Raw genomic sequence first — 18924 nt, 5'->3', positions numbered from 1 at the left:
TTTTTTGCCCAAAACGTGAAAAAACCATGATGTATAATAGCCTTAACATTTTTTCGACGAAAATGGTCAACCACTTCAGATTCGTCTCAAATTCATATGGAACCTTGATTTGGGTCTAAGAAACAGATATTCGGTGCCCGGATAGTTGCCCAATGGTCTTTGACGCATTCCATTTTCCGTGATAGGGGTTGAGTTCAAGAAGCTGTGAATAATGGGTTGCCTGCCTACATGGCGCAGGCCCTGAGTTGCCTGATGTTCTTCGACGCATTGATGACTTTTTCAATGGCGCTACATGAGTGGCGTAGAAGATGTGGACAGTTGGTGGCCTACCCGCTTGGCGTATGCTTCAGTTCTTCCACTTATTTGTTAGAAAAAAGCTGCTTAGGGCAGAAATGGTCTAGGAAATAAAAGTGATTCATTTTGCTGTGTGAGGTCAGTTAAGTTTATGTATTTGAGGCTTTGTAAGGAAATCAAACACAGACTGAAAACAGGATTTTGACTGTTTATTTTTATAGACAAGTGTTACAGATTCTACCTTATCAAGTATAAAATTATGTTTCTTTACATTCAATACAATAAAATGTACATTTTCGACAGATTCAATAGCTGCAAAATATACAAATCAAATTAAGTATACCAAACACAGTTCCCGCAAATAAATAAGGAGGAGCATCTTCATGAAAGAGAAAGCAAATAATTTCATGGAGAGTGTCAATGCATGACACCAATGACCAGGTGAGTCAAGAAAGTTCTTTATCTTTATGACATATGGCTAAGTTTTTCTACTGCACAATATAAAGAATAAACCGATGAAAAACTGAAAAGTTAAACCAGTAGCATCTATCTTTCGGACACAATTTTGCCTTACTCACTAGGTTCGAAACATTAAAATATAACTAACATTAAACATCTATATTTACATATGAAGAGGACATAAACATTTATTGACAAACGAATGGACGGCATAAGACAGGGACACATAGCACATGTATAAATATTAAATCTTAATATACAATGTACATAAATAAAATATTAAAAAATACTAACTTTCTAATAATCTTCAATACTGGTAAAATAATGATTTCAATCGTCACTTTACAGATGGTTTAAAATCATTCATGGTGCAAGTGCACACACATGCGCACACACATACACACTCACAGACACACACTAACACACACATATATTAAAGCATACACAAATGACTCAAAAAGTACATGGCATCTAAAGCCAAAATTACCTAGATTCCTAGATACTTAGATTCAAGGCATGGATAGAATATGTCCAAGGGCAAACCAAAGTCTCAGTAGATCAGAATATGACAGAAATGTTCAATACTGGCAAGGAATCAGAACTAGATTATTTACCTTCACAGAACGGAATGATGTTTTAAGAACCCAGCTTATCAAAATAGAAAGTCATGGATGTAAACAATATGGCTTCTTTAAAAGTCTTTGAATCACAATTACTGTAGGGAAAAAACGGGCATATAAAACATCTGGTTGGTGTAAAAAAGTTCTGTATGGCACAACATTGGAGCATCTCAGTGAAAAATAGTTTTTTCAGTACTGATAGTAATCATATCCACCTTTAGTCCAACAAGCATTAAGGGAAATTTTGCCAAAACTTGGAAAAAGTGGAGGATTCAGACAATTGATCTATCAAGGCACAACGAGAAGGGGCAAATTTCTTCCTCATATTACTAGTACTATAGATTAGTACTTGATTTCATACATAACAATGAATAATAACATACAAAAATGAGAGATCAATACATGTGGCAGTGATAATCTATACATAAAGCCCATTTACTTACACTTCTTACTAACACATGATGCTTAAAAGACACACCAAAAATGAGCAACATGCAATAAAAGGGAGTGCCTCTCTGAAATGCACAAAAATCTCATAGAAAGTTCTCTTGTTTTCAAGACAGATGCGACACACAATGTTTGACTGGTATAATAACAGAAATAATTTCCAAAGTACCTATCTAATGAGATAGAATATTTCATCATATAACATCAGGCAAATCCTGCTCATAAATAATGACTTAAAGTAAAATTCACCAAAAATGTAAATTTTATCAGGTAACAATTTGATAGAACTAGGTACCACGTTTCATACCTCTGTTTGAGGAATACCACCCTCTAAATGAGTTCTGCTTAATGTGCCTCTTGGTCTTGTGGTTGGTACTGGGACCGCGGCCACTGGTTGAGGTAAAGGAGGTCTTGCTTCAATGCGTGACTCACCCGATGGGAAACCATTTATAGCGTCTTTTAATGATTGATTACTTCCTGTCCTGACAGAAGCTGCCTTGGTGGGCTCTGCAGGGACTGGGCGAGTATGCATTTGAACTTTAACCTGAGGCTGCTTTTCACCAATGGAGGGTGTGTCTCGATACTCATACAGATGACTTGGATTTTCAGAAGCGGCACCTAAACCAGTGATTTCTGATTCATCCCTCATCATCAGCAGGTCTCCACTGTAGTATCGGTCTTGTTGCCTGAAACAAACAAATATTTATGTTTTAGATCATGGGGATTCAAATTAAATGTCTCCATAAGCATGGTTCACTGACAAAGATTGATCGAAATAGTATGCGAATCAACAGAATTATTTTCCAGCTGGGAAATCAGCCCAGAGGATTATTTTACTGCATGCACAAGTTAAGTACGATGGTATAAAATTTTAATGTACATGAATATCTTAAATCCTGAGTATTTTAGAAAACTCTCTTATAAAATGTATGTGTATCTAGAGTGGGTTAGTAGTGAGGCAAAAACTCTTTGTAATGTTAAAAATAAAAAGTGCGTTAAGAAGCTAGCGCAATGTGTAAATCCTTGATTAGTCACAGCATAGAAGCAAGCTGGAAGGCAAGAGTTTATTATTTTTCTGAAGTGCACCAAAAAACGATACCAAAGGGAAAAACAATTAAGTGATATGAAAGCAGTTAATTACAATGTACACAAAAAAAAGCCAATATTGCATGTTGCAGATGGTTGTGTCAAGCCAAGGAGGTAGTAAGCAGATTGTGAGAGAGACCCACCACTGCTTCCCTGGAATCAAGATGGTGACACTTACATGGCTTACATGTCCATTTCATTCTGTGGAATACTGTTATAAAAATGAAAAGCGTGTTGCAAAAATAAATTAAAACCAAGCAAAACAATTTGAAAGAAACGTGGATTTTCCTCCTTACCCAATTCCCTTTTGATTCTTGACAAAGTCAAGAGCACTTAGCAGCAAAAATAAAAACATTTGATAATAGTAATACAGTTTTGATGAATACCCTTTTTGCTTACACAAAGCATGACAAGTAGCAGATGAATAAAATGAAAATAGTTCTTTGTTTATTTAGTATAAGTCCTTCAAAAAGTAGATTGGTAGGAAAAAATAATTCCAATCATCTTTTTTCAAGGTGTAGAAATCATTACAATGACATGCAATAAGCACACAAATGCTCTATCTGAACATGAAAAGCAACAAGCTGCCCCTGGGTTAGATTTGGAAAATTCTGTTATTGCTTGCTCAAATTTGGGAGATTAGAATTTTTCAACAATAAAAATATACAACTGCAGCTGAGTAAAATGTTCCCTCCTACTCTATTGTCAAATATGATCTACGTTGTCACATTCTTGTTCCCTTCATTAATAATTTAGTAAACGAACTGAAGCCCGGGTGGTATAAAGTATTCACATGTGCCTCTAAAAAGTACCAGCAAGAAAGGAACCGTGAGTGAATATCACACTTTCTGAGCCAGCACGTCTCAGTCTCAGACAGTGTCAGGAAAAAGATGAAACAACCACCAATCCTCCAAAAAGAAATTTTGTCACTTGAATGTATATAGTGGTCTTACATTGTGTACCTCTAAATTTTTTTAGATTTTTGATAAATAACTGACTAAGACCTATCCAAATGTTCAAATGTGACAGAGTTTTAAATGAAGGTAAATAAAAAATAGCTTACCTTTTAGCATTTCTCCATAGGATACAACAGGCCACAACAGCAACAATCAGCAGAAGACAAATTGCTGAGACGCTCCAAAATGCTATTTGGATAGGTTGCCTCGGCTCCCACCACTGTTTGAGAAATATAAACAACGATGGTTAGAGGAGATTAAGACACAGAAATTTTCAGGAAATTTTAATTTGTCTCATGATTACCTCTGTTGTTGGGGGATACGTAGGGACCAAATGACCAATTACAGTTGGAAGGTACATGGTCCAGAAAGCACTCTCAGTCTGACGGTAATTTAAATAAATGGATGAATTAAAAGTTGTATTCAGGTTCAGGTATTTCAATTGCCCTGGCCTGGCCAATTCAAAATGTAATCCTAAAATTTGGCTGTGAGTAGGATTTCTGGAAAACAAAATTACATGATAAACGCAAGAAGCTTTTTTTCCGCGCTGAAAAAATAATTTTATGAGGCACTCACCCATATCTTGCAAAATCAGAAAATGCTTTCATGAAAAAGTGACTCATGTTTCGATCATTTTCAGTCCACATGAGACGATCGTACCCAGCTTCCTTTGGGAAAAATTCTGTGGGGAAAAACAATTGAATCAAGTCAAAGCAAAGCTCAATAAAACAATACATTGATAGTCCAACGCAACAGAAACTTACCAACATCCATGAATGGAGCACCAGTTAGAAACAAATGCTCTATGTCATGTGGGTATTTTCTCCATTCAGGCAATTTTAAAGCTTCAACTGTAGTGTTCATAACATACATGTATACTGGAACATTTTGTTCTACAAGAAGCTTCACAATTTTATCATTAGGAGCTCGGTACAAGTAATCAGACATCATCTGAGGAGGAACAATTATAGAATAAGTAAAAACAGTTTGGTCACTTAGAGAATCTATAAAAAGAATGTGATTATAAAATAAATTTACTCACATGAATGTATTGTTCTCGTATATGAGTTACATTCCGAGGATCTGGGTGATACGTGTACATGTATTTGATGGCTTCATATACTCCGCCAGGGTTTAGTGTGTAATTAAACCGAGCTACCATTTCTCTTATTTTTTGTTGCATGAATCGTTCGTTCACTTCATAATGTACTGAGACCAAACTTTCATTTTGAGCTGCAAAACGGAAATTGTTGAGTTATGAAACATAACTAGCAGCAGCAGAGATTTCTTAAACAATTTCTAAACTCACAGATGATGTAGGCTGCTTCTTGCGAAGTGACTCCACTCATGTAACTCAGGCCTCGGTTGAAGTGCCCCTGCTTGATGAGGTCCTCTGGGGTTCGGTTCAAGAAGTGCCAGTCTCGCTCCTTCCAGCCGTGGTACCAGCTGTCACCCGGCTTGGTGAAGTTGCGGTCCAGGACTGGGCCCCAGGGGAAGGGCCCCACGGTCGGCTGCAACAAGGGAATGACTGTCAATACCCCACGCCACGCCACGCCGCGCCACGCGTCGGTCGAGTCGAGAGTCCCTGGCGCGCGGAGTAGCGCCGGCCGGGCTTGCAGACTCATTCCGCAGTCGTCTCAGTCGCACTCATGGGGCACCCCGCATTCCATTCCGCAGGGCACAGTGGGCCAGAAGACCGGTGGAGGCGGCAAAACTCTTGACGCGGTTTGAGCTCCGGTGTCGCTAAAGGGGCCTCGAACCGAACGTGTGACCCCACCAATGGCGAGGAATCCAAAGGTGGGGTCACACGGTTGGTCCGAGTCCCGTTTAGCGACTCTGGAGCTCAATACGCGTCTAGAGTTTTGCCGCCTCCTCCGGTCTTCTGGCCCACTGTGCAGGGGTGCGAGGGAGGCAGGCAGCTACTCACGTGGAACTCGGCGTTGCCCAGCTCGATGGCGCTGCGGCCGCGCCGCAGGCAGTCCACCAGCTTCCAGGCGGGCTCGATGCTGCAGCCCATGACCTGGCCGAAGACGCGCGACGTGTTGACGGCGCGGTACTGGTCGATGATGATGCCCCAGTCCGAGAGCGCCGAGCCGCTCTGCGCGATGACGCGCGTCACCAAGTCCCTGGTGCGCGGCGCCACCATCAGCAGCCCCGCGCTCGCCGCCCCGGCGCCCGGCCCGAACAGCGTGATGGACTTGCGGTCGCCGTTGAACGCGTCGATGTTGTCGTACACCCAGTTGATGGCCATGGCCTGGTCCAGCACGCCGTAGTTACCCGGCGAGTTGGTGTCGGCCGTGCAGAGGAAGCCTGGGGATGGACAAGAGCGTCAGAACGGTCGCAGCACGGCAAGGAGAGTGGCACAGTGCAAGAGCGGACGCACCTAACGCCCCCAGTCGGTAGTTGATGGTGACGACCACCACGTCGTAGAACGCGGCCAGGACGTGTCCGGGGAAGGTGTTGGAGGCTCCCTTGTAGTACTCGCCGCCGTGGATGTACACCATGACGGGGAACTTCTGCGCTAGCCCGGACACCGTCTGAAAACGCCAACAGCACACAGCGTGAGCAGAGAGCACGGCGTCGGCCAAGGTTCGAGCACCGCCAACTCACAGTGGGCCAGAAGACTGGTGGAGGCGGACGAAACTCTAAACGCATTTTGAGCTCCAGAGGCACTAACCAGGTCTCAAACCGAACGAGTGACCCCACCAATGGATTCCTCGTTCGGAGGGGTGGGGTCACACGCTCGGTTCGAATCCCATTTAGCGACTCTGGAGCTCAAAACGCGTCTAGAGTTTTGGCCGCCTCCACCGGTCTTCTCGCCCACTGTGCATTGCACTCTGTGCAACGCCTTCCAATCCAAGTGCCTTACCGTCCGCGAGTAGACGTTGAGGTAGAGGCAGTCCTCGTCCATGTCGCGGACGCCCTTCGCCGCGCCAGTGTACCGCACCGGCTGCGGGCACGCGGGGCCGAAGTCCACGGCTTGGATCAGCTGCCAGCCTCGGTGCGCCCGCGGCGGCTGCAACACAAAAACAGCATCGTCTCATGAGCAGGGAGGCTCGTCGCTCTGTCTCTCTCGCACCCCGGCGCGACGCCCCACGCGCGCGAGAGAGACAGAGCGACGCTTTTCGGAAGCAGGCCAGGGAAGGGCCGCCCGCCGTTTCGCACGCTAAATCATGACCGGCGCGACACGGCGCCTTTCTCGGGGCGGGGCGGGGCGCCCCGATTCGAACTCTCGATTAATTAATCTCAATGGAAGTCGTGGGCAGCCCGGCCCGGCAGGCCCGGCAGGCCCGGCAGGCCGGCAATTGTCCGCAAAGGCGCATCACAAGCGGCATCGCGGCGGCAAGGGCAAGGGCAAGGGCGGTGGTGGGCGGTGGCGCCGCTTCCGGACGGACGTCTGCAAGACGTCTGGGATGTCTCGACCGGACGGGCCTACTCGGACGGGCGGCCCGGACGGCTCGGCCAAGACGACGGACGTCTGGGCCACAATCACTGCCTTTTCAAGCGCCGTCGCGACGCCCCCCCCCCCTTTATGGCGGTCATGCTGCGGTGCGCGGTGCACGCCTCCATGACCCTCCAGGCATGCACTTGAGATGCACCCGCACGCACCATGCGCCAGTGCGCCACCGCCACGCAGCAGTCGGTGCTTCCCTCTTGGCTGGGGGGGGGGGGGCAGGCTGACTCCATCGCTCTGTCTCTCTCCCACCCATGTGCAGCGCCCCATGAGTGCGAGAGAGACAGAGCGCCGAAAGCACTGCAGTGCCCGCAGCGGAAGTGAGGTGTCCTGCTCCACTGCGCCGTGGCCGTGGCCGCAACAGAGGCCGGCCGGCCGGCCGAAAGAAACAGCAGCGGAGCCAATGAGAAGGCAGCAAGGGCTAGAGTCCTAGACCTCCAGGACTCTACGTCTCCGCAGCGACCGGCCACCGCCTCCGCACTGCTCCGCAGGACACTCATCTACTCCACTCTTAATTTCGGTCATAAGTGACAAATGGAACCGGCCGCCCTCACGGTGGACCGCCGCCAGCCCGCCAGCACGTACAGTGGAAGTGACGATTCAGGACGAGTTGGAGCAGGAAAACAGGGAGGCGTCGACCTTCTACGGCGTACGTAAAGTAATAATGTTATTTGGAAGAAATTTTTGCGTGTGCTATCAGAACCACGGTTGAAAGAGTGGTTCAAAGTGCCTCCAAGGTCCAGAAACCTAGGGTTCGTTCACGCTGTCTCAGACGGTGTTGCTCTCGGCCCACGCCCCGCGCGTCCAAGACGACCACTCGCACTCGCTCGCACCAAGAGATCTCAATGATCTCCTCGGGTCGTGCACAGTGACTGGCCACGGCGTGTCGCCAAGGCGCGTCGCGTCGCCGTGCCGCCGAGTCTCGCTCTCTTCCTTCCGCGCGACTTTTGAATGCGTGGGCGGGGGGCGGGCTAGGCTCGCGGCTCGTGCTGTCCGCCGAGTTCGCAGAGTACCGTCGCCACTCATTTTCTTGTTAACGCTGCCGCTGTGTGACTGCGAGACTGTGAGGGTGTTGGTCTGGCGTAGGAACGAGATCCCCTGCCCACGGGGGTCAGAGGCCACCGGCCTGCGTCCGCACCGTCCCGCCACTGTCTCTCCGCACTCATGGGGCGTCACCTAGGGGTGCGAGAGAGACAGACTGACGATACACTGCGCAAATGAATCACACCTCGGGGATGCCCAATGAGTGCGAGAGAGACAGAGGAAGCAGCCTTACATTCGAAGGGGTTGCCTGCCCCCTAGAACCTCAGTGTGTGTACAGAAGGGACTTCCCCACACGAGAAACTGTGTCCTACGTTAAAATTCCGCGCGCTTTCTCTCCAACCGCCGGCGTGGAAATTCTTTTTTCTTAATAAGTGCAAGGAAGTGAAATCTGTCTTGTCCGTTCGGCCGGCTTTTGTGTCTCGGGCCACGGGCAGCCACGGGGCCCAACACGGCCGCACGGGCCTATCTGGTGTCTCTGTCTGCCAGACGCGGGGCGGCAGGGCGCAGCGCGGTGGAATTCCCTTCCCTTCCCACGGCACGCATACCGCGGCGCACCGCACGTCCTGCCTCCATACCACAGTGGGCCAGAAGACCGGTGGAGGCTGCAAAAACTCGACACGCGTTTCGAGCTCCAGAGTCGCTAAATGGGACTCGTACCGGACGTGTGACCCCACCAATGGATTGCTCTCCGAACGAGGAATCCATTGGTGAGGTCACACGCTCCGTTCGAGTCCTGTTTAGCGACGCTGGAGCTCAAAACGCGTCTGGGATTTTGGCCGTCTCCACAATCTGGGTCTTCTGGCCCACTGTGCATACGGGATTGTGGAAGGCCAACCACGGGAAAACCATGGCAATTTAAAGGGAATCAGACCGGATAAAGTTGCTTTGGAATTGACGGGAAATGGATGTAAAACGACTGAACCGTGCTCAGCATCGCACTTGAGAACAAGAAACCGCATTGCCAAGACTGCGGCGGTTTGTCCCGTTTGTCCGCGGCCCGTCTTGTTGCATGGCAGCACGGGGCGTTCTATTGACGGAGAGGACGGACAGGACAGGGAGACGGCGGCAGTATTTTAATCTGTCATATTGGGGTGGCCACCGGGAGACACGCGCGGGCTTCCGAGCGATTCCGAAGCTTGCTTTCGTCACTCTGTCTCTGTCGCACTCACGGACCTCCCCGTAAGGGTGCGAGAGAGACAGAGCGACGAACTCAACCGCTCATCTGAATGGCTGGGCTGCTGCGGCAGCGCTGCGGACCCACATGCTTTGTCAACCCTCTCGCTCGCACCCGCATCGTTATCATGTGACTGCCGGCTCGTGCCCGCTGGAGCCTTGGCTCGCCTTGGCCACAGCCTGCGGACTCATTCCGAGAGTCGTCCCCGTCGCTCTGTCTCTCTCGCACCTGTAAGGGACGCCCCACGAGTGCGAGAGAGACAGAGCGACTAAACGACTCTCGGAATGAGTCCGCTGCAGGGCAGGATGGGCTAAGCCGCCACGAGGAATAAATGCACTGTCAAAAATACGGGTCCACAGTCGGGAGGAAGGGGTACTCTAAATCGAAGGAGGTACTCCATTGGCGTCCGCGCGGAGGGGGGAAGGGGACGGACCGACGGTCACTCTCACCGCACCGCGAGTCCAGCGGTCCTGGAACCTGGAACGCAGTGCAGTCCGGCATCTGGAGCGCGCGAGCAGCCGCCAACAGTCCTCTGTCTCGTCTCTCTCTCTCTCTCTCTCTCTCTCTCTCTCTCTCTCTCTCTCTCTCTCTCTCTCTCTCTCTCTCTCTCTCTCTCTCTCTTTCTCAGCGATAGACGGCACGGCCTGTGAGCGCGAGAGAGACAGAGCGACTCCCTGAGAGGGAGCGTCATCGGTCGCGCCGGTCATGTCCGGTTGGTTATGTCAGAATTAATCGCGCGCGCGGAATGCAGCGGCGCCGCGGTTTATATGGGTCACGGGTTCGAATCCCAGCAGAGCGAGACGTTTTTCTTTTCTGTGGCGGAGCAAGTGGTCCAGGTCCATCTCTTGGTCTGCTGCCCTCGAGTGAGACTGGCTGAGCGAAAGCACGACGAGGGGCCCATCGTGACGCGCGGAAAGCACTCCGGCCCCGCCTTTGAACGCGAGCGATAACCCGCTGGCATTTTCGAGTTTTCCGCTGGACTTCCCTCTGAATTTTCCGGGCGCATTCTGTGGGGCCGACGCCGACATGCAGTACGCGTCGGTGGAAAAGGAACGGGGCGGGGCGCGGAGGGGGGGGGGGGGGCTCGCGGTGCGGCGGGGAAGTGCATTGACCTCCGCCGCGGAGGAGACGGAGCGGCGGCCTCCAGAGCTCCGGGCCCTGCGTCCGGTGCGTCCGGGCCTCCGGGCCCTGTGTCGGGGCGTCCGGGCGTCCCGGGCCCTGCGGCGACGCTAGGCGGGCTCTCCGGGCGCCAGTTGCGTTTGCTTGCGACTCAAAAGTTTCTAAGTCGTCTGGCCCACTACTGTATGAGGTGGACGCGTTCCTCGACTCCACTCACCCTGAAGCGGCCCTCGTTGACGGGCGGCTGGGCGTACGGGATGCCCAGGAAGGTGTGCACGATGCCCTGCACGCGCTCCACGGGCGTGAGGCCCGGCCGGTAGCCGGACAGCGGGTCCGGGTTGTCGTACAGGTACGTCTTGAAGCCCTGCACCTGGCCGTACGTCGTCTGCACGTGCACGTCCTTGTCCAGCGTCAGCGAGTCGGGCCGCATCTTGCCCTGCAGGTCCGACCGCCAGCCGGCCAGCACGCCGGGCAGCGGCAGCTGGCCGCCCTGCAACAGGAAAGAAAGACAGCGCGTCAGCAGAGATACAAATACAAATGGGAAAGCGATGCCAGTTCGCGCAATTGGCGGACTTGGTGGCAACGCGCGGCGCGCAGCTGGGGCCGTCGGCTTAGTCAGCTCGAACCGCCGCAGCCGCAGAGTCAGCATTCTGAGTGTGAAATAGTTCCGAAAGCCCTCCGCCCTCCACCTAGAAGGCCCTCCGGGCCGTCTCCGTCGTCGACGACGTCCTGGACACACCGCGGGGACCACAAGGCTCCACTTTGAACGCCATCCGGGCCGTCTCCGTCGTCGACGACGTCCTGGACACACCGCGGGGACCACAAAGAACCCCCCTCCTCCAGGGAAAGTGCCTGCGCCGCCGTGCCATACGCGTTGCCAAAGGGACGGACGACGACGCCGTTACACGGGCACTGTGGCGAGGACGGCCCGGACGGCCCGCTTTGAGCCGAGCGGAGCGACGAGAACCGAGCCGAGCCGAGCCGAGCCGAGCCGAGCCGAGCCGGCGGCGCGGCCGGAGCGCCAGCCGCGAGTAGGGCGCGAGGTTGCATAGCAAGCAGCAGCAGGCAGCGCTGCAGCTGGATGGCTGGATGTGACGCGCACTCCGACTACTACACTGCCCCCATTCGCATCACGGGCGTGACTCCATTAGAATCAAAACGGTCGCCGATCTCGTCTTATGCCATTGCAGGCAACAGGTCGCCATTCTCGAAGGCCTTTGGCGAATCCTTCCTTTGTCTTTGTTTGAGTGCATGGCGTGCATAGCGTCCCGGCCGTGCGAACGGCAGACGGCAGCGAGGACTCCAGTGAAGTGAGCGGAGGGCGTCCTTGGCACGGCCTGCACTTGCACGTGCACCTTCGATCCTGCCCCCTTCCCCTTCCCCGTCGCCAGCGGCAACGGCGGCAGCAGCAGTGCCTCGGCGTGGTGCCGGGTAAGGGGGCGATCGCATCTGACGAGGCTGCACTGCAACTCCCCGCACCTCCGCCGTGGCAAACAAGGCCCTGACCACGCCAGCAACCCACACGGATTGCCCACGAGCTTGACATTGACATTCCTTATCAGTTTTTACAGTTTTTCCGACAGTTTTCTAGAAAGTATTATTTTTTGCGATCCAATTTGACGCTTTGCGTGTTTTCCCTGAGTTCTAGGCCGCATCGTCTGCATGGCCTGCATCGCCGCGCCTCCGGCCCATCCCATTTTTCTCGGCTGATGACTTCCGCTTGGTCACTCTAGCGGTCACAAGAAGACGACCTGGCTGGCGTGACGACGCGTGACGTGACTCGACGTGACACTCCCGCGGTGGGTGAATCACTCGGCCTCGCGGCGCCACGGCACGCACGGCACGCCACGGCACGCTACGGCGCGGCAAACGCAGCTATGCAACCGAGTGGATTCATTCTGCAAGGACAGCCCGCTGCCGCCACGCGCCGCCACGCCCCCTGTGACTCACGCGCGGCCGCCGTTGAGGTAGAACGAGCGGCCCGGTCGGGCCCGGTCCTCCTGATTCACCCAGTGGAGTGTATCGCAGAACGCGGCGTCGGGAAACGCCGCGGCGTTTGCCGGTGCCACGCCCCGGGCTCCAAAGTGGCAATCAGAACACGAGAGGCCGACGTGTTCGCAGGAAGAGGAGTTCACTCGTTTCCGCCGAGACGTCGCACCGCAACTTGCGTTGAAATCGCCCGCAGACCCGGCGGACGCACCCTACGTTGTCTATGGGACGCACAGTGGGCCAGAAGACCGGCGCCTGCGGCCAAAACTGACGCGTTTTGAGCTCCAGAGTCGGTAAATGGGACTCGAGCCAAACGTGAGACCCCACCAATGGATTGCTCTCCGATCGAGGAATCCAAAAGTGGGGTCACACGTTCGGTTCGAGTCCTGTTTAGCGACTCTGGAGCTCAAAACGCGTCTAGAGTTTTGGCCGCCTCCACCGGTCTTCTGGCCCACTGTGGGAAGGTTCAACCGCGCGTTCGTTTGAACCTTCACAGAGCAGAAGACGGACGGAAGGAGACGTGTCTAACAAGATAGAGGAACCTAACTGGGCAGGTCGCCACAGCTTGCTCTGTGCGAAACGGAAAGTAATTTGAGACCGGAAGCACCTTGCTATCTGAGCCTCGCCCAGGACATAGATAACCCACATTGCGTCACGGACAGTCTGCAACCCGAGGAAGCGAACACTCGATTTGATTTTTTTCGCGCCGCCGCACTGTTTTGACGCGGCGGGGCGGTCTCGCGCGCGCCGCCTCGCCGCCGCGTTGTCGCTCCACGTCAAATTACCCGCAAAGCACCGCGGGGCAGCGCGGGGCTGCACGCGGCATTCAGCGGCGCATCGGCCGGACATGCGCGGCAGGACGGACATCTCTCTCTGTCTCCGTCGCACTCGTGGACCGCGCCGTGGGAGCGAGAGAGACGGCACGAGTGACACGCCGCTCTGTCCGGCCGGCCGGCCCGGCGAATCGTTGAATCACGGGACGCGTGTTTCGGACGACTGACGCGGCGTTATGCGTCCGTAGCGTGACCACGGCGTGACGCGCCCGCCGGCCAAATTCGGTGACGCCGCGCGTGCTCTAGGCTGGGCTGTCTCACACCCCTACTGAACACCATCGAGAGAGACCATAGAGAGAGACAGAGCGACGAAGCACTGCCGAGCACTGCTCGGAACCATGTCGGAACCAAACTGAAGGACGAAGGCGTGCGTGCACGACGTAGACGACGTAAAGACGACGTCATCCTGGAGGACCCAAGACGAGGGGTTGCATGTTCGTGTCTACGAGGAGGGGCGGCGCGGCGGCGCCATTTCCAGTGATATGCACCAAGACTGGCAGCCCCTGCGGACTGATTCCGAGAGTCGTGTTGGTCGCTCCGTCGCGTAGGGCGTGCCGAGAGAGATAGAGCGACGAAAACGACTCTCGGAATCAGCCCGTCCTAAACGTACCGGTGCCCTCACCAAAGCCTTCACACAGTTCACGGGGACGGCTGGGCCTCGAGAGGGCGACGGCCACGCAGTTTCTGCGCGCCCGTTTGAGGACCCACTCCCGAAAACTCCACTCGAAATTCATAGTACGCACTTCCGGCCGCACCGTCCCGAACGCGGCGACGCGGCGACAGGCAAACACGCGGGGAACAAACAGGCAAACAGTGCTTCCGCCAGCGCGTGTCCCTGGCAGCCTCGGCAGGCCCTGCAGGCCCTGCAGCAGGCGAGCAGCACACAGTGGGCCAGAAGACCGGCGCCGGCGGCCAAAACTCTAGACGCGTTTTGAACTCCAGAGGCGCTAAACAGGACTCGAACCGAACGTGTGACCCCACCAATGGATTCCCCGTTCCGAGAGCAATCCGTTGGTGGGGTCACACGTTCGGTCCCAGTTAGCGACTCTGGAGCTCAAAACTCGTCCGGGGTTTCGACCGCCTCCACCTGTCGTCTGGCCCACTGTGCAGCGCCACCACACACCCTCGCTGCTCAAATAATGGCTGGGACGGTAAATGAAGTAATTGAAAGTGTAGCGTCGTCGATAGATTTTGAGCAGAGTAGGATCCGCCCCACCTGCAGCGGAGCGTGACTTTCCCGCGGGCCGCACGCACGCACGCCACGCACCGCGACGCTACAAAACAACGAAAAGTGCGCTTTTACGGGATGGACAATATCTGCCTCCGGCTCGGCCTAGGGGCTCGGCCCCCGGCTTGACTTTGCCTTTTTGTTCCAAACGCCGCCTGCCGGACTGCCGCCCGACTGGTACTCTGCAAGTGGAAGCGCGCATCGCATCGCGTCGGCAAAGCGGCGGGAAGCTGTCTGAACCGCGGTGGGAGGGCTGCGGCCAGCGACCAGCGATTCGGAAGAGTCGACTCCTCCGTCTTTGCCGCACTCATGGGACGTTCCGTAGGGGCGCGACAGAGACAGAGCGGCGAAGCGTCCTCTCGGAATGGCGCGGCCCGGCGCACAGTGGGCCAGAAGACCGGCGGAGGCGGCCAAAACTCTAGACGCGTTTTGAGCTCCAGAGTCGCTAAATTGGACTCGAATCGAACGTGTGACCCCACCAATGGACTGCTCTCCGAGCGAGGAATCCATTGGTGGGGTCACACGTTGGGTTCGAGTCCCATTTAGCGACTCCGGAGCTCAAAACGCGTCAAGGAGTTTTGGCCGCTTCCACCGGTCTTCTGGCCCACTGTGCGGCGCAGCACTAGCGCGGCATGGGGGCATAAAATGAAATGAAATTAAAAGAATCTTCCCACGTGCGCTGCGGGACTGCGGGAGCATGGCGGGAGCGCAGCGGCGAGATGGCCACTGCCGATCACGCGGGGTCGAGGGGGCGTCCGGGAGCGGGGATCCGTTTACCGGTTTACGGGGAGCCCCCGGAGGTTCAGGGGGGGGGGAGAGGGGAAAACGGACAGCCCATCAGGCGCGGATCCAGGGGGCGACGGGGGCGTCTGTAGCCCCTGTAGGTAGGCAACTTCACTGCAAAGCTAGTGGTAAGTTTGCTTGCCACAGATTTGGCAAGCCGTTTTGAATGCCAAAATTTGGCAAGCTTTGGTCGGCAATCTACATAAGCTTGCCAAATTTTGGCAAGCTAGGGAGTATTTCCGAGCCAAGCTTGCCAAATTTTGGCAAGCTGAGAAGTATTTCTGGGCCAGGCTTGCCAATTTTTGGCATTCAAAACGGCTTGCCAAATTTGTGGCAAGTAAACATACCACCGGCTTTGCAGTGTTTTGCGAAATCCCCCCCTCCCCCTGAACCCGTCTCTGGATCCGCCCTTGCAGCCTATCATGGAGAAGGTCAAGTTAGATCGCGGACATAGGGGTAGGGGGTCCAAGTGACCTCAAAAAAACAGCGGACGTACTTTACGGATGGCCCCGAAGGAAGCCGGCCGGAACACCCTCTGTCTCTGTCTCTCCACGCGGCTCGCGGCGCGTGGCGGGTGTCATCTGGCTGACGGCACTTGGCGGTAGAGTCGTCCCTCCGACGAGGGCCATCGCTGGTTCGAATCCTCGCCAACAGGACGTTTGGCTTCGCGGCGCAGTGCGGTACACTGGGAAACGTTACTCTTACTGTATCACCGGCCGCCTCTGCCTGCACGCGTGCACAGGGCGCCGATTCTTCCCCCCGCCTCGCCGCGCTGCCGAACGGCACACCGAATTCTTGCGCCGACTCCCACAAAGAGGCCGTCCGCTCGGCCAATTCGCACCGCGGCGCCCGCAATGCTCTCGTCGCTCTGTCTCGCTCGCACTCGTGGCACAGTGGGCCAGAAGATCGGCGGAGGCGGCCAAAACTCTAGACGCATTTTGAGCTCCAGAGTCGATAAATAGGATTCGGACCGAACATGTGACCCCACCAAAGGATTCCTCGTTCGGGGAGCAATCCATTGGTGGGGTCACACGCTCGGTTCGAGTCCCATTTAGCGACTCTGGAGCTCAAAACGCGTCTAGAGTTTTGGCCGCCTCCACCGGCCTTCAGGTCCACTGTGCGTGGGGCGGCCGGCAGGGGTGCGAGAGAGACAGAGCGCTGTTCGGTCCACGGCCCGCCGACGCCGACGTGCTTTTCGGGGGTTCCTTGCGTCGCGTCGCGGCCTGTGTCCTCCGGACGGTGTTGTACACAGAGCCGCTCGGACGCTGATAAGAGCGACACGGGGCAGGACGCCGAAAATGAGCGCAATGCCACGGACGGTGCTTCCGTCGCTCTGTCCCTCTCGCAGCCCAGCGGCACGGCCCAGCCATGAGCGAGAGCAACGAAAGCCAGTTCGACGTCCCTGCTTCGTCCGCCCCCGCGGGCTTGACTCTGACTGGCCTAGATGACGACTGGGTGCGAGATGAAAACGAAAAATGCAGTCCAGCTTCTTCGGCGATGAGCGGTGCCCTGCGCTGCCCTGCTGGGCCTAGATAACACGTGCGTGTGACCCACTTAGATCCCCTCCCACACGGTCGCGGGTCGTGGGCGCCTAAGTGCACCACGTGGGCGAGGCGTAGCGCCGCCAGGCGCCGCGGGCCTCTCCGCTACCGTCTTCATTGCAGTCAAAGGTCACGCTCGATTTTGGCAAAAAGGCGGACTGTCGCTGCAGCTGCTGAGCACTGCACAGTGAGCCAGAAGACCGGTGAAGGCGGCCGAAACACCGGACGCGTTTTGAGCTCGAGAGTCGCTAAACAGGACTCGAACCGCACGTGTGACCCCACCAATGAATTGCTCTCCGAACGAGGAATCCATTGATGGGGTCACACGTTAGGTTCGAGTCCTGTTTAGCGACTCTGGAGTTCAAAACGCGTCTCGAGTTTCGGCCACCTCCACCGGTCTTCTAGCCCACTGTGCACTGGAGGCAGGGCCGTCTGGGCAGTGAAACACCACTCACGATTTTCATCGATGCCGCGTTCCAAAGATGACAGCGGCGTTTCCACTGGAGCGACACACTGTCCCCTGACCCTGGAGTGCCTGGAGCGAGCTAAACGACATCGCTTCCCGACGAAGCGACCTGGTTGGTCACTCGGGTTAGACGAAGGTCGGCGTTGGGTCCATGGTTGGGTTCGTGCCGCTCCAGGCTTCTGCAGGTTGTCGTCGTTTTGCCCGCGCCCTCGTCAGATCGCGTGACTCTGCAGGCAGGGGTTCGAACCCCGGCCAGGCCACCTTTTTTGCGTCTCTGTGCAGGTCGGGGTTCGAACCCCGGCCGGGTCCACCCTTTTTCCCGTGACAAGCCCTGCCAACTTACCGGCTGGTTGACCTGGTTGGGGTCCGGGTTGAAGTAGTTGGGGTTGAACACGCCCTGCGGGTTCTGGTTGTCGAAGGGGTTCCTGTTGGGGAACGGGTCCCTGGCGTACGGGTCGAAGGGGTTGTAGTTGGCCGGCATGGCCGAGCCGTAGCGGCGGTCGTTGTAGAAGTAGGTGCGGTAGTTGGCGTCGCCGGGGTTCGGCGGCACGTAGATGCCGCCGCGGTTGGGCCCCGGTGGCGGCAGCACCTGTGCCGTGGCGAAGGAGATCGCCGTGGAGGCCAGCAGCACGCACAGCGCGCTCAGCGCCGACGCCATCTTGGATGTTTTGGTTCGAGTCTTTCTTTCTTCTCGGTCCCCGTGGTCGTGGTCCCCTTCCACCGGGCCGGCCGAGTCGGGCAGCAAGGCCTGACGCCTGGCGCGGAGCGCAGCGCCGAGCGGGCCGGCAGACAACGCCCCTGCGCGCGGCCGCCTGTGGCCGAGCCGAGCCGTCCGAGCCGGTAAGGTATGTCCAAAGACTGCCTCTTGGCGCGCTGCCCCTCAAGACAAGTCGACGCCACCGAAGCTGGGCCACGCAGGCTGGTTGGAGAGGGCGCGCAGCTTAGCCCGGACCGACTATGGCACACCTGCCGTCATCATGCGCGGCGTAGCGGTGTGGCGGCGTAGCGCTGCGGCAATGGCTGCACTCGATAAGATTGCGCGTGGGGCCGGAGGGCTGGGTGGCCGGCAGCGAAGGGCAGCACAAAGGAAGGGTGCCGTGGGTGGGGTGCACAGGGTGGTCACCGTGGTCACTGCACTGTCGCACTTGCACTACCTACAGACACAAACACACGCGCGCGCGCGCGAGGGCCGCGCCCCCCGCCTCACGGTCGTCGTCGTCGTAGCGCGCCGCTCGAAGCGCGGGGCGTCGCGGCACGGCGTCGCGGTGCGGACGCGGTGTGACGCGCGACGCGGCGAACGCTCTTCCCTGCTCGCGGTCTAAACTACAACTGTCTCTGTCTGACTAACTGACTGGCCGCGCTGCCGCGCTAGCCGCGGCCGGGCCGGTCTGGCTGGGTTGGGCCCTGGCTGCCCTGGCCCCGCGCTGCCCC

At 55.5% G+C, this 18924-nt stretch overlaps 1 protein-coding gene across 2 annotated transcripts; it reads right to left on the bottom strand.

Annotated features, from left to right (window-relative positions):
• Positions 1 to 482: 482 nt before the first annotated feature.
• LOC117652366 (cholinesterase) lies at positions 483 to 18713 on the bottom strand. Of its 2 annotated transcripts, XM_034397226.1 has the most exons (13): positions 17837 to 18713; positions 10871 to 11143; positions 6732 to 6878; positions 6246 to 6399; positions 5790 to 6172; positions 5172 to 5373; positions 4905 to 5095; positions 4627 to 4813; positions 4439 to 4544; positions 4167 to 4362; positions 3970 to 4082; positions 3085 to 3117; positions 2371 to 2506 (listed from the first exon to the last, which is right to left on the bottom strand). In XM_034397226.1, exons 1-12 carry the CDS (start codon positions 18149 to 18151, stop codon positions 3090 to 3092), a joined length of 2295 nt encoding a protein of 764 aa, XP_034253117.1. In that variant the 5' UTR covers positions 18152 to 18713; the 3' UTR covers positions 2371 to 2506; positions 3085 to 3089. The 2 variants fall into 2 exon arrangements, with proteins under 2 accessions (XP_034253116.1, XP_034253117.1); XM_034397225.1 differs by lacking the exon at positions 3085 to 3117 and having other exon boundaries at positions 483 to 2506; positions 17837 to 18711.
• Positions 18714 to 18924: the final 211 nt, after the last annotated feature.

This window comes from Thrips palmi, unplaced genomic scaffold, assembly GCF_012932325.1.
Source record: "Thrips palmi isolate BJ-2018 unplaced genomic scaffold, TpBJ-2018v1 HiC_scaffold_7, whole genome shotgun sequence".
Lineage (NCBI taxonomy): Eukaryota > Metazoa > Arthropoda > Insecta > Thysanoptera > Thripidae > Thrips > Thrips palmi.
Note: the sequence above shows the minus strand (reverse complement) of the source record. Positions and strands in the feature narration are given on the sequence as shown.